At 36.3% G+C, this 14,384-nt stretch overlaps 2 protein-coding genes across 2 annotated transcripts; one reads left to right on the top strand and one right to left on the bottom strand.

Annotated features, from left to right (window-relative positions):
• Window positions 1–759: 759 nt before the first annotated feature.
• On the bottom strand, window positions 760–2,935 carry LOC308406045 (sialic acid-binding Ig-like lectin 10; the record flags this gene model as incomplete). Its single annotated transcript, XM_080896849.1, has 4 exons — window positions 760–1,082; window positions 1,403–1,708; window positions 2,209–2,574; window positions 2,893–2,935. The coding sequence occupies 4 exons, from the start codon at window positions 2,933–2,935 to the stop codon at window positions 760–762; spliced, it is 1,038 nt and encodes a 345-aa protein (XP_080752975.1).
• Window positions 2,936–7,700: 4,765 nt separating this feature from the next.
• LOC308405842 (uncharacterized protein) lies at window positions 7,701–12,545 on the top strand. Its single transcript, XM_080896601.1, has 8 exons — window positions 7,701–7,742; window positions 8,080–8,169; window positions 8,488–8,853; window positions 9,354–9,659; window positions 9,979–10,290; window positions 10,397–10,520; window positions 11,117–11,186; window positions 11,375–12,545. Exons 2-8 carry the CDS (start codon window positions 8,127–8,129, stop codon window positions 11,729–11,731), a joined length of 1,578 nt encoding a protein of 525 aa, XP_080752727.1. The 5' UTR covers window positions 7,701–7,742; window positions 8,080–8,126; the 3' UTR covers window positions 11,732–12,545.
• Window positions 12,546–14,384: the final 1,839 nt, after the last annotated feature.

Raw genomic sequence — 14,384 nt, 5'->3', positions numbered from 1 at the left:
CAAAAATCGGCATATATTAGAAAATGTGTGACTGACAGATGTCATCCATAACTGGTGGAACATTGTGTGATATTTTAAAACCTGTTTCTTGTAGCTGCAAGCAAAGAACAGCATATAAAGCAATAAAAAGCAGCAACTGTCAAAATGTTTTGTCTCATCAGTTTTGCTATTATATTGTATTAAAATAAACCAATGTGTGGATGTTTATCGCTAAAAAAGCTGCATTGTGATACAATGAAAGAGGTCATTTGCATCAAATATATAGGAACATTTTTTTTGTAATATAATAGAATTGATATTAGAAGTAGATTAAATTCTTAGATTAAAATAATCTATATATATTTACAAAAATAAAAAAATAATCTTCACATTCCAAAATTAAACTCTGAAATGTAACTGTACCTGTTGGATTTTGTTACCAAAAAAGCAACGACTGCTGAAAAAATTATCCCAATAAGACAAATCAGAAAGGCCCTCAATGTTGCAGCAATAACTTTCGGGTCTTGTTTGTAAAGATCTGAAATCACAACGTTGAAAAAAGTTTTATGCTTATGTTATATAAAACATGTAAAAACAGGAAGTGAATGTCTTACATTTTTTGATAGCTCTAGTATAGGAGATATATTTTACTTGTAAATACTTACTAACTCTGTTTAACTTCTTTACTGTAATGCTGTGATTTAGTTGTCCAATACTATTACTGCTGACACATTCAATAGTGGAGTTGTCTTAAATTTGAGTATAGGGGAGATATTTCACTCATAGATACTTACTGTTATTTCTTTCTTCAGATGGTGATGAATTAGCATTGAACTCGTTTATTATAAGGCTGACACTTGATGAGGTATTTCCAATACTATTACTGCTGACACATTCAATAGTGGAGTTGTGATAGTGATCTTGGGACACAGTGATGGTGCTGGTGACTCTGGTGTTTGACACATTGGTTGTTACAGAGTACTCAGTGTGGCTCTCTAAGTGTGGCCATTTGATGGTGGGTGAAGGAAACCCCTCACTGATACACACACAGGTCAAAACCTTTGACTGAGTGACACAAGAGTTATTCAAGATTCTTGCTGCATCTGCAAAAAACAGAATAAGAAGCTCAGCATCAAGATTACAGTAAACTCATAGGAACATAAATTGTCTTAACACATTGCTTCAATATAAGAATATCTGATACTGAAGAACACAACAATGTAATTAATATTACATTTACTTTCCAGATTTTAATGAAAACTGCTTTTTTAAGTAAAAAATGCAAAAAATGAGAGCAGACAAAATATAATGTCAGTTATGAAAGTTTTACACTTACAGTAATTACAACATTATTATAATTACTGCTACTACTACTAATACTGTAATAATGATAAAATATACTTTTGCCAAGAGTAATACTCACACTTGACATTAAGAGTTTTTGTCTCATTTGTTTTGACATTTTTGAAGGTGACCTTACAGGTGACCTGACCACCGTTGTGTTTTGTTGAAGCGTTAAAGGTCAGAGTTGACTTGAAGACAGGCATATTCTCAGACTGGAATTCAGTGTTGTTTTTTTTGATTTCATAGAGGTTTTGTCCTGATCCACTCCATATCCAGGTGATATTAGGAGTGGATCCAGAGCAGAGACCAGGAGCGCTGCAGGTCAGTGTAGTCTGCTCTCCCTCTGTTATTTCAGGAATCTCCAGTTTGGGCTTTTCACTCAGCTCTAATAGGAAAGTAAATGAAACAAGACATTATAATCAGCATAAAAACCACTACTAATTTAAAGTAGACGTATGATCACTTTGTTAAGTAACTTAAATTGTAAAAAGTACAAGATAAGGCTGAAAAGTTCCAAGACAGATGCAAGCTCTGTGAGGTATACCCAAACATCAGTTTATGTCTGACCAAAGGAATAGACTAAAGGACATTCAGCAGTTTCTGTTTTTCACTTTAGCTGACATATATGATGAATGGAGACACAGGACCTGCATTACAGGAAGTCGTTGTGCCTTTGTGTTAATCTGAGCATCATGTTTATTCACAAAAATCTTTGGAGTGGTAATGATTTAACAACTCTTAAACTCACGTTAAACAAACATGTGCTAGTGCCATAATGCAGCTGTAGTTAATACAACTCATTGTAATTTAGTTGAGCTAACTCATTTAAATCAAACATGATAACGTGGTCACTGTGCAGGGAGTATTTGTGGTAGGTTTTGATACCTGTAACTGTGACTGTGATGTTTGCAATCAGTGTGCAGTGAGTCTTTGTCTTAGCGACAGCGTGATATGATCCAGAGTCCGACTTGATGAGGTCATTGATAATGATGCTGCAGTTCTTTTTCAGGTCAGCCTCCAACAGTGACACCCTCCCTTCAAACTCAGAGTGGGTTTTCGTATTGTTACTGGAGCCAAATATTGTTTTAGTTATGTTTCCATCATGTTTATACCAAGTTATATTTTCAACATCACCATCCTCTTTCGTAAAAGAACATGCTAGAAAAACACACAGTCCAGCCTGTGCTGATACATTTTTACCACTTTGTGTGATTCTGCTGTTGCTCTTTGGACGCTCAGGAGTCCCAGAACCTGAACATGCAAAAACAAAAGAGCACAAACCAGAAGAGAAGAAGCTGAGTTCATGAAAATAAAAAACGATGGTAACCAACACCATCAGTTTACATCATTTACAATGTTTATATTTAAAGATGCCTCTTTTACTTTACTTCTGCTGTTAACTGATATGACTTATATAAGCGATGCAGTTCACAGCTGTTGCTTCCCATTTTTAACTTAGTAAATGACATTTTCAAACACGGCTGTCTTTGAAACTGCAGTTTTCCTTCTTTTTGTAGTTTCCTTAAATTCATATATTGATGAAGATTTAAATAAAATTTCCTTCTGTACCTGTGTCAGCGAAGAGCAGAATCACCCAGATGAGAGTTAACATTCTGATTTGAATGACAGCACGGCTTCTCTCCACAGGATAGACGCTTTCTTTTCAAAGCACAAACACACAAAAGGTGCAGTAAAAATATAGAAAGTTCAGTGGCTGATAGAATCACATACGGGATATTACACTTACATATTTACTGTTTTAATATATTTTTTCACGTGACCAATAAACTTGGCTGAGATCTTGAAATATCAAAGTTTAAAGCATCATATTAAAGCATTTCTTGAAGAATACTACAGAGAAAAATGGATGAAAATGTTTTGCCCTCACTCTGTGTGAACCTCCAGCTTTTGTTTCCACACACTGATCTCTTTAGATGATTTAGATGAGTGATGAAATGTTTCTCCTACTGAAAATGGAAGGAGAAGCTGAACAGAATAAACTCTCTGGGATTTACGCATTCTTATTAACATTATTAAGAATGTTAATAATGATCACTTTGTTCTCTCTAAGTTCCTGTTTACACTGTAGTATTTTAATATTACAATTATTTCTGTGTAAATACAATTTGTCCTAATCAGTCATTGACAGCACTAACTAATGTAACCTTTAGACAGCACCACAGTGTGACAGAGAGAAGAACGATGTTGTAACTGACATGTCCCTCAAACATGCTTTCTGTTTCAAAGAGTGACACATTGCTTATTCTAACACTGTAAGTCAAGAATATTCATATAGTACATTTCTGAAAGAGGAAGTAATCCCTGACATACAGAAAAACAGCAGAGCAGTGCCGAAACCTTGCAGCAGGCTCTGGATGCTGGGGCTTAGACAGAGCAGGATTCACAGGGGGCCCTAGCCACCTTCAAAACTGGAACAAATGCAGAGGAATGCTGGGTCTGAACCGCCCTGGGAGCAGGAGCAGGTGCGGGAAGAGAGACAGGTTCTCGGATGATCACAAGCGAGAAAAAGAAATCATTTTCAGAAACATAAAAGTCCTTGATGAGAACCTCAGAGTACGGAACAATTGTTATGGAAGCAGGCTGATAATGAACCTTCTTCTGATAGTCCAGCACGGGTTCACAATAAACAGTATTAGATTTTTCTGGGCTGCGAACAGCAGTCTTTGCGTTCCACGGAGACGGTGGGAGCATGAATTGAACAATACAACTCTTATTAAATTTGTTTGATGATCTGAATCATTTAAGTGTGACAAAAATACAGATAAAATTGGAAACCAGGAAAGTGGCAAACACTTTTTCACACCACTATACTTGGACATTCACCTGAACGATGGACTGGAGGAACAAAAATGATGCTGTGTATAAGGGGATGAGCAGATTCTACTTTCTAACGAAGCCCAGCTGCTTTAATGTGCCCAGCAAGTTGTTGGAGCTCTTCCATGCCATCTTCCTCTGCTTGTCCACCACTACCATATCCGATTGGTTGATGTCATCCATGTAGAAGAGGTGGTTGATGATTGCTCTATTCCGTTATTGCTGTGAAATGTGTTTCCTTTCCGTTCCTGTTATAAACAGCTTTATGTTTTCCACAATTTACTTACAATATACTCATTAATTGTGCACAATATTTGACTTTTTTGTCAAATAGCATTTAAGAGTGGTCAGAAGCCATATTAGTTAATTACAAAGTGAAAAAGCAGCAAAAGCTTTTTGTTCAATACATTCGCACAGGTATGGCACATATGTTTTTAAAATGGTATCTTCTTTATTTTCCTGTATATTACTCTTTGTTTATACAGGGAGTGCAGAATTATTAGGCAAATGAGTATTTTGTCCACATCATCCTCTTCATGCATGTTGTCTTACTCCAAGCTGTATAGGCTCGAAAGCCTACTACCACTTAAGCATATTAGGTGATGTGCATCTCTGTAATGAGAAGGGGTGTGGTCTAATGACATCAACACCCTATATCAGGTGTGCATAATTATTAGGCAACGTCCTTTCCTTTGGCAAAATGGGTCAAAAGAAGGACTTGACAGGCTCAGAAAAGTCAAAAATAGTGAGATATCTTGCAGAGGGATGCAGCAGTCTCAAAATTGCAAAGCTTCTGAAGCGTGATCATCGAACAATCAAGCGTTTCATTCAAAATAGTCAACAGCGTCGCAAGAAGCGTGTGGAAAAACCAAGGCGCAAAATACCTGCCCATGAACTGAGAAAAGTCAAGCGTGCAGCTGCCAAGATGCCACTTGCCACCAGTTTGGCCATATTTCAGAGCTGCAACATGACTGGAGTGCCCAAAAGAACAAGGTGTGCAATACTCAGAGACATGGCCAAGGTAAGAAAGGCTGAAAGACGACCACCACTGAACAAGACACACAAGCTGAAACGTCAAGACTGGGCCAAGAAATATCTCAAGACTGGTTTTTCTAAGGTTTTATGGACTGATGAAATGAGAGTGAGTCTTGATGGGCCAGATGGATGGGCCCGTGGCTGGATTGGTAAAGGGCAGAGAGCTCCAGTCCGACTCAGACGCCAGCAAGGTGGAGGTGGAGTACTGGTTTGGGCTGGTATCATCAAAGATGAGCTTGTGGGGCCTTTTCGGGTTGAGGATGGAGTCAAGCTCAACTCCCAGTCCTACTGCCAGTTTCTGGAAGACACCTTCTTCAAGCAGTGGTACAGGAAGAAGTCTGCATCCTTCAAGAAAAACATGATTTTCATGCAGGACAATGCTCCATCACACGCGTCCAAGTACTCCACAGCGTGGCTGGCAAGAAAGGGTATAAAAGAAGAAAAACTAATGACATGGCCTCCTTGTTCACCTGATCTGAACCCCATTGAGAACCTGTGGTCCATCATCAAATGTGAGATTTACAAGGAGGGAAAACAGTACACCTCTCTGAACAGTGTCTGGGAGGCTGTGGTTGCTGCTGCACGCAATGTTGATGGTGAACAGATCAAAACACTGACAGAATCCATGGATGGCAGGCTTTTGAGTGTCCTTGCAAAGAAAGGTGGCTATGTTGGTCGCTGATTTGTTTTTGTTTTGTTTTTGAATGTCAGAAATGTATATTTGTGAATGGGGAGATGTTATATTGGTTTCACTGGTAAAAATAAATGATTGAAATGGGTATATATTTGTTTTTTGTTAAGTTGCCTAATAATTATGCACAGTAATAGTCACCTGCACACACAGATGTCCCCCTAAAATAGCTAAAACTAAAAACTACTTCCAAAAACATTCAGCTTTGATATTAATGAGTTTTTTGGGTTCATTGAGAACATGGTTGTTGTTCAATAATAAAATTATTCCTCAAAAATACAACTTGCCTAATAATTCTGCACTCCCTGTATTAATTATTACAGTAATACAGGGAGTGCACTATTTTGTTTCGTATGTACATTCTTCCACTCACCTGTAGGGGACAGAGTAAACCCTCTACAGCACAGTAGTCATATGGTGTGGTCCAAGCCTGGAGCGTCTGCACAGACAGGTTGTATACTATTATACAACCTCGTGTAATACAATTACAAGAGTTAATACTATGCATAAATGAACCCACATTGGCAATGAGTGAGAAAAATATACTTGTGTGTTAAAATAGACAATTTATCGTTGTCAAAATGTTCGCTTAATTTTCAATATCAGAGGCTGACAAATTCTACCCAATTAAACGTGATGACACCAGCTCATATAGTACATTAAGCTATTCACACATTTACTAGAGGTTGCAAAACTTCACCACTGCATAGGTCAAAGGTAGCTGCTTGCACGAATTATCTGTCGGGTTATTTCTTAGGTGCAGGCTTGTACAACCTGCCAAAGCTAATACATGAGCTGGAGAAGCTGAGGGACTATATTTTTCAAAGTTAGGCTTTCCATCTTCCTATTTTTTTTCTTTATTACAGTGGAAAGATGAGGTGATATGCAAATGTAATGATGAAAAAAAACACTTCAGATATAATAGTTTATAGTATTTAGTGATATTTCTTTTGCATAATAAATGTTTTAGGTTGAGTTTGCCTTTATGATTCTGTTAAAGTTGTTCTATATGTCAGAGGTTACTTCCCCTTTTAGAAATGTGCTGCATGAATACTCTTGACATACAGTATCGCAGTGAGCAATATGTCACTCTTTGAAACAGAAAGCATGTTAGTTACAACATCTTTCTTACCTCTGTCACACTGTGGTGCTGTCTAAAGGTTTCATTAGTTTGTGCTGTCAGTAACTGACAAGGACAAATTGTATTTAGACAGAAATTATTGTAACCTTAAAGCAGTAAAGTCTAAACAGGAACTTAGAGAGAACAAAGTGATCATTATTAACATTATTAATAATGTTAATAAGAATGTGTAAATCCCAGAGAGTTTATTCTGTTCAGCTTCTCCTTCAGTTTTCAGTAGGAGAAACATTTCATCACTCATCTAAATGACTTCTTTAGTACAAACATTTTATAAAACAGCAAATCTTCCTCTTGCAAATACAGAAGTTATTTCAAAGATCAAAGTGACACCATAAAGCAGAGCATTAACATGCATCTATATATTACAATGCATTACAATGCATAATTGTCAGACGATTGTTTTTAAAACAATTGAACCGTTTTGAACATCCAAATATTTGAAAGCTTAGGACCTCATGTTCAAGATTATCTCCGATTTCACTGCTGTTAAAGTTTCACATTAACATCATAATGTGATAGGAGGTTTTAGCAGTAAGTGTGGTGGCAGTCTAAGAGGAAATAATGGCCAGCAGAGTAAAGCTAAACTTCCTGTAAACTTGCTGAAGTGCAAAGAGAAGTAACAAAGGAGGAGGAGGAGGAAGAAGAGTCAGTTGAAAGCAGACAGTCTGCAGAGATCAGTGTGTGGAAACAAAAGCTGGAGGCTCACACAGAGTGAGGGTAAAACACTTTCATCCATTTTTCTCTGTAGTATTCTTGCTTCAGTAATTTCATAAAAAATGATTGTAAATGATTGGTGAATACCTAACTGAAGAAGTCTGAGGCTGAGAGATTTCCATTCATAATTTTTAGCTTCTCGATGGCACAGATATCAAGAAATGCTTTAATATGATGCTTTAAACTTTGATATTTCAAGATCTCAGCCAAGTTTATTGGTCACATGAAAAAATATATTAAAACAGTAAATATGTAAGTGTAATATCCCGTATGTGATTCTATCAGCCACTGAACTTTCTATATTTTTACTGCACCTTTTGTGTGTTTGTGCTTTGAAAAGAAAGCGTCTATCCTGTGGAGAGAAGCCGTGCTGTCATTCAAATCAGAATGTTAACTCTCATCTGGGTGATTCTGCTCTTCGCTGACACAGGTACAGAAGGAAATTTTATTTAAATCTTCATCAATATATGAATTTAAGGAAACTACAAAAAGAAGGAAAACTGCAGTTTCAAAGACAGCCGTGTTTGAAAATGTCATTTACTAAGTTAAAAATGGGAAGCAACAGCTGTGAACTGCATCGCTTATATAAGTCATATCAGTTAACAGCAGAAGTAAAGTAAAAGAGGCATCTTTAAATATAAACATTGTAAATGATGTAAACTGATGGTGTTGGTTACCATCGTTTTTTATTTTCATGAACTCAGCTTCTTCTCTTCTGGTTTGTGCTCTTTTGTTTTTGCATGTTCAGGTTCTGGGACTCCTGAGCGTCCAAAGAGCAACAGCAGAATCACACAAAGTGATGAAAATGTATCAGCACAGGCTGGACTGTGTGTTTTTCTAGCATGTTCTTTTACGAAAGAGGATGGTGATGTTGAAAATATAACTTGGTATAAACATGATGGAAACATAACTAAAACAATATTTGGCTCCAGTAACAATACGAAAACCCACTCTGAGTTTGAAGGGAGGGTGTCACTGTTGGAGGCTGACCTGAAAAAGAACTGCAGCATCATTATCAATGACCTCATCAAGTCGGACTCTGGATCATATCACGCTGTCGCTAAGACAAAGACTCACTGCACACTGATTGCAAACATCACAGTCACAGTTACAGGTATCAAAACCTACCACAAATACTCCCTGCACAGTGACCACGTTATCATGTTTGATTTAAATGAGTTAGCTCAACTAAATTACAATGAGTTGTATTAACTACAGCTGCATTATGGCACTAGCACATGTTTGTTTAACGTGAGTTTAAGAGTTGTTAAATCATTACCACTCCAAAGATTTTTGTGAATAAACATGATGCTCAGATTAACACAAAGGCACAACGACTTCCTGTAATGCAGGTCCTGTGTCTCCATTTATCATATATGTCAGCTAAAGTGAAAAACAGAAACTGCTGAATGTCCTTTAGTCTATTCCTTTGGTCAGACATAAACTGATGTTTGGGTATACCTCACAGAGCTTGCATCTGTCTTGGAACTTTTCAGCCTTATCTTGTACTTTTTACAATTTAAGTTACTTAACAAAGTGATCATACGTCTACTTTAAATTAGTAGTGGTTTTTATGCTGATTATAATGTCTTGTTTCATTTACTTTCCTATTAGAGCTGAGTGAAAAGCCCACACTGGAGATTCCTGAAATAACAGAGGGAGAGCAGACTACACTGACCTGCAGCGCTCCTGGTCTCTGCTCTGGATCCACTCCTAATATCACCTGGATATGGAGTGGATCAGGACAAAACCTCTATGAAATCAAAAAAAACAACACTGAATTGAAGTCTGAGAATATGCCTGTCTTCAAGTCAACTCTGACCTTTAACGCTTCAACAAAACACAACGGTGGTCAGGTCACCTGTAAGGTCACCTTCAAAAATGTCAAAACAAATGAGACAAAAACTCTTAATGTCAAGTGTGAGTATTACTCTTGGCAAAAGTATATTTTATCATTATTACAGTATTAGTAGTAGTAGCAGTAATTATAATAATGTTGTAATTACTGTAAGTGTAAAACTTTCATAACTGACATTATATTTTGTCTGCTCTTATTTTTTGCATTTTTTACCTAAAAAAGCAGTTTTCATTAAAATCTGGAAAGTAAATGTAATATTAATTACATTGTTGTGTTCTTCAGTATCAGATATTCTTATATTGAAGCAATGTGTTAAAACTATTTATGTTCCTATGAGTTTACTGTAATCTTGATGCTGAGCTTCTTATTCTGTTTTTGCAGATGCAGCAAGAATCTTGAATAACTCTTGTGTCGCTCAGTCAAAGGTTTTGACCTGTGTGTGTATCAGTGAGGGGTTTCCTTCACCCACCATCAAATGGCCACACTTGGAGAGCCACACTGAGTACTCTGTAACAACCAATGTGTCAAACACCAGAGTCACCAGCACCATCACTGTGTCCCAAGATCACTATCACAACTCCACTATTGAATGTGTCAGCAGTAATAGTATTGGAAATACCTCATCAAGTGTCAGCCTTATAATAAATGAGTTCAATGCTAATTTATCACCATCAAACGATACAGAAAATAACTGTAAGTATTTACGAGTTAAATATTTCCCCTATACTCAAATTTAAGACATTTCAATACCTGTTTTCAGCTTTAGGTAATCAGCACGGTTTATCTCATTTGATTTCAGATATATTCACACAGTTTTTAACGATTATTCTAGAGAAGAAAGTCTACATTGCATTGTTGACCGGGTTTGTGATTGGGATAATCCTTTCAACAGCCATTTCTTGTTTGGTAACAAAATGTCGCAGGTAATATTACTATTCTATTTTTGACATCAGTGTTTTTGTATATTTTATTTTATAAAAAGGAATATTATATTTTCTGAATTGTTCATATTAATGCTCACCATCTTCCTGGTATATTCGAACGATTTCTGTTTGCACACATGTAAATTTCTATTAGGTCATTTTTATATAAAGTTTATTATATGCTGTTAGAGATCCTAAATGGTGACTTAAGTTTTTATACCAGAACTTTCCACATATAAATACCATTATATATGGGAAAGAACTGAAACACATATTGTAAAATATCAAAATTGTCAGATATTGTATTGTCACCATTATCATGCTGCAATCATTATTTACTTTTTGTGAGTTTTCATACAGTTTTGGCTTATCTTACGCCATCAGCTTCTGAAAATTAAAACTGAGACACATGCCATCATATTTATATGTAAAGATAAAGTGCATTTTTTGATCCAAGATGAGAAAAACCAGATTGAGCACAGAAAATAATCAGATTATGTGAACTATATGGGGTTTTTTTTTACCACGACACAACACTTCTGGTCTGCTGTGAGACCTTCACTAAGCTTCATTTCTATCAATTAATTTCTTCCCAGAAAAAAGTGGAAGAGGTCAGAAAATCTGTCTGAAAACCTGGAGATGGCGACTACTGAAGCTGGTCTAATGGTAACTTAAATAAGTACTTAGCCTTTGGTAACATATCTGAATATGATATTTATTTTATGATATTAGTTTGATTTTAATTATATTTTTGGTCAAATATTAAGCTAGTTTGGTTTCTGTCATGTTATTACGTCATTATTGTTTTTTATAAGCTGTCAAATTACCTGTAATTGCTGCCTTGTGCTTGACAGATGGATGCTGATCAAGCAGCAACATATGATGGGATCCGTGAGCCAGAGGACGCTGAAGGAGAAGCTGAGTCTGTTGCACAATTACCATCCAATGGAAACTGCACAAAAGAGGTGGAGTACTCCGACATTAACTTCTCTGCACTAAGACCCAAGAACCCTGAAGAGGCAGCAAACACACAGGATGCCAGAGACACAGAGTATGCTGAAATTAAAAGAGAAGAAGTGAGACAAGAAGATGCCCAAGGGGACAGTGAAATGTTGGAGGGCAATGAAGAGAATGAGTTCATGAGTAAAAAGGACAATGAGGAAGGTGAGGATGTGGCGCTGTATTCCAGTGTGGAGGAATTAATGGGTTAATTATGAGAGCTGTGAGATCTATCACATTTGGAGAAATTAACATTACAAACAGAAGATACATGCATACTGCAATCAACGTATGCGTTGAGAATTGTGTGTGCTTCGTTAGATGAGATAGAATTTCTGGGATTTTTCAATTACGAAAAATATAAGCATGTATGTAATATAAAAGGATAAACACGTTTCCACAGGACTTACAAAAATGGTAAAAATATCAGGCTGTGGTGTTTAATGTGGTCTAAACAGAAAAATAGTGGGTCGACTAATCAGATCCAGGTGCTGACAAAAAGGTTTTCATGAAATATCCTCTCATGTTATAACTTCTTTCTTTGGTATGTAAGTGGCAGTCATTAGTGGAGACTCCACTTATTTAATACAAGGAAATATTCAGATGTCAGCCATACTATGTAAATATTGTAATAAATCTTCTTATTTACTTCACCTTCAAAAGACTGTTCCACAAGAACATAAGGTGAAACTGTTTAAATTAGGGGTGTCAAACTCCAGTCCTCAAGGGCCGGTGTCCTGAAACGTTTCCATGTGTCCCTGCTGCAACACACCTAGATAACCTTAGTATGTCATTTACAAAATTCTGTAGAGTTTGACTGTCTGCTGAGATGGCAACCCCTAACCCAAGTCAAGTAAATTTAAATAAATGAAGTGGAAAATGTACGTGTAAAAGTACTTTTATTGCACTGTGTTCATTCACGTATGAGCTGCTGTGAATCAAATGGCTGAATTCCCCATCTCAGCATGCTAATGACCTACTAATATTATTCAGGTGTGTAGCAGCAGGGACACATAGAAAAGTTTCAGAACGCCGACCCTCGAGGACTGGAGTTTGACACCTGTGGTTTAAAACATGAATATAAATGTTAAATCTTTGTGAAAAAGTTTTTGTATGCAAACAATATTCTTTACATTTTGCATATCTCTGTATGATACATCAGGTAGAATTAGCAGCTTCATGTAGCAGTCAAACATTTCATCATGTTAATAAAATTCAGTCATAAATAAGGTGAATGCAACTGAAATCAAATTCAAGCTCAGAGTGAGAATTTATTCAGTTACATTATTGAGTTTATGCAGGAGGGGAGAGAACACCTTTGCTTTGTTTTAAACCATAAAAAGCTAAAGGAAAGCACACCCTGGTAAAGCTTTTGTACAAATTCAGACCACGCATGGCATTTTCTAGTTTGACGCCTCTCAGACGAGGGTTGTCTGTGTTCTGCTGAACTGCTGTAAATAGTGCAACTGCAAAAGTCCAGCTCCACCTTTCAGGCTACTTCCCAGCTCAACAAACACTGGACTAAGGGGGTCATAATATTTAGATTTCAGGTTTCTTTTACAGCTTAAAATTGACCGTTATAGTATCTTACTGTGTCAAAATGTGAGAACAGGAAGATTAGATCCACCGATAATAGAGTGATGCCTAATAAGGAAGTATATATATATATATATATATATTCGTCTGTGACTCTTGTGAGAACAATAACTAGTTCATGAATACTGTGCATGTGTACAGATGACAGTTGTAAGTAGATGAATGCTCAATCTTTGTGTTTGAATCTGCGGGTATCTAAAGCATCTTTTAAATAATATTGTTTTAATCATATATTTTTTAATATGGTTTTCATATATCAGTAATCGCACACCATCATACTTTAAACAGTATGCACTGTGTCAGCTATTTCACAGTTTAAAGTGGTGATGAGGCAAGATAAGTGAAGATAAGGTTGTTGTTGGTTGGTTGGTTAGCATGACAACACATTGTTTCTCCTGTTTTTAGCAACTGTTGTGTACTCCCTTTTTTTATGATTTATGTCACTTATAGTCATTGCTACAATGAAAATACCTTTTTGTGCTCTTTGTTACATTTATTTTTAGCATACTGTGATAGCCTGAGATTGAGGAATTACTGTAGTGTGAGGAGAAGTTGTGCAGGTTTTGTTTTTTATTGTTTGTTTGAATAAATGGAAGCAAATGCTCATAAGTTTTTTCAGACCTGCCGTTAAACATGTTTTGGGTTTGGGGGATCCAAAATTGATTCCCAGGGGGACTGCGGTAGTAAAATGTAGTCACATGAGTATGGAAAATATGAATTTGCAACATCCTGTTGTGGCATCTGTGTTAAACCTGTTTCCTGTGCAGTTTGCTTCCTGTACATTTTTATTGAGCATTCTTCTGTTAATAAAACTATTGAATTTTTAAAGAACAAAAAAAAAAAAACTGCCTCTTGTCTTTCCTGAGAAGATTTCTCAACATACAGATGAGCCTCCTCTTTAAAATTAGGCGCAACAAACAACACAGTAACTGAGTTTATGTTGTTGGTCCTCACTTGAAAGTTTATTTCTCTTTCAGTATAATTTTAACCTCATCAGCACCATTTTCAGAAATATGTAACACACTAAATTTTCTTAAAAATTGCAGTGTTTATTTTCTTTTTCTTTTTTTTTCTATTAACTATAGCACTTTAATTAACTGCTATTTAGTTATACAGTTCATTAAAGTGCAACACTTTCCTCTTTAGCATATGTAAGAATGACATATTTCTTAAACTCTGCTGCAAATAGCATTTCCTCTTTCAGGGCTTAGGTAGAAGCCTTGCAAACTTAGATTTGATGAAGTCTGTCTTCAATAGTAAATCTATTTC

This window comes from Rhamphochromis sp. 'chilingali' (assembly GCF_963969265.1).
Source record: "Rhamphochromis sp. 'chilingali' genome assembly, chromosome: 11".
NCBI lineage: Eukaryota > Metazoa > Chordata > Actinopteri > Cichliformes > Cichlidae > Rhamphochromis > Rhamphochromis sp. 'chilingali'.
The sequence above is the reverse complement of the archived record's forward strand: the minus strand, read 5'-3'. Positions and strand labels throughout refer to the sequence as shown.

Excerpts from the sequence above, each read along its gene's own strand:
- LOC308405842 (XM_080896601.1), top strand. The coding sequence starts at position 8,127 with ATGTTAACTCTCATCTGGGTGATTCTGCTCTTCGCTGACACAG. Across the intron at positions 10,521-11,116 it reads TTGGTAACAAAATGTCGCAG|AAAAAAGTGGAAGAGGTCAG; the intron begins GTAATATTACTA and ends ATTTCTTCCCAG. Across the intron at positions 11,187-11,374 it reads CTACTGAAGCTGGTCTAATG|ATGGATGCTGATCAAGCAGC; the intron begins GTAACTTAAATA and ends TGTGCTTGACAG.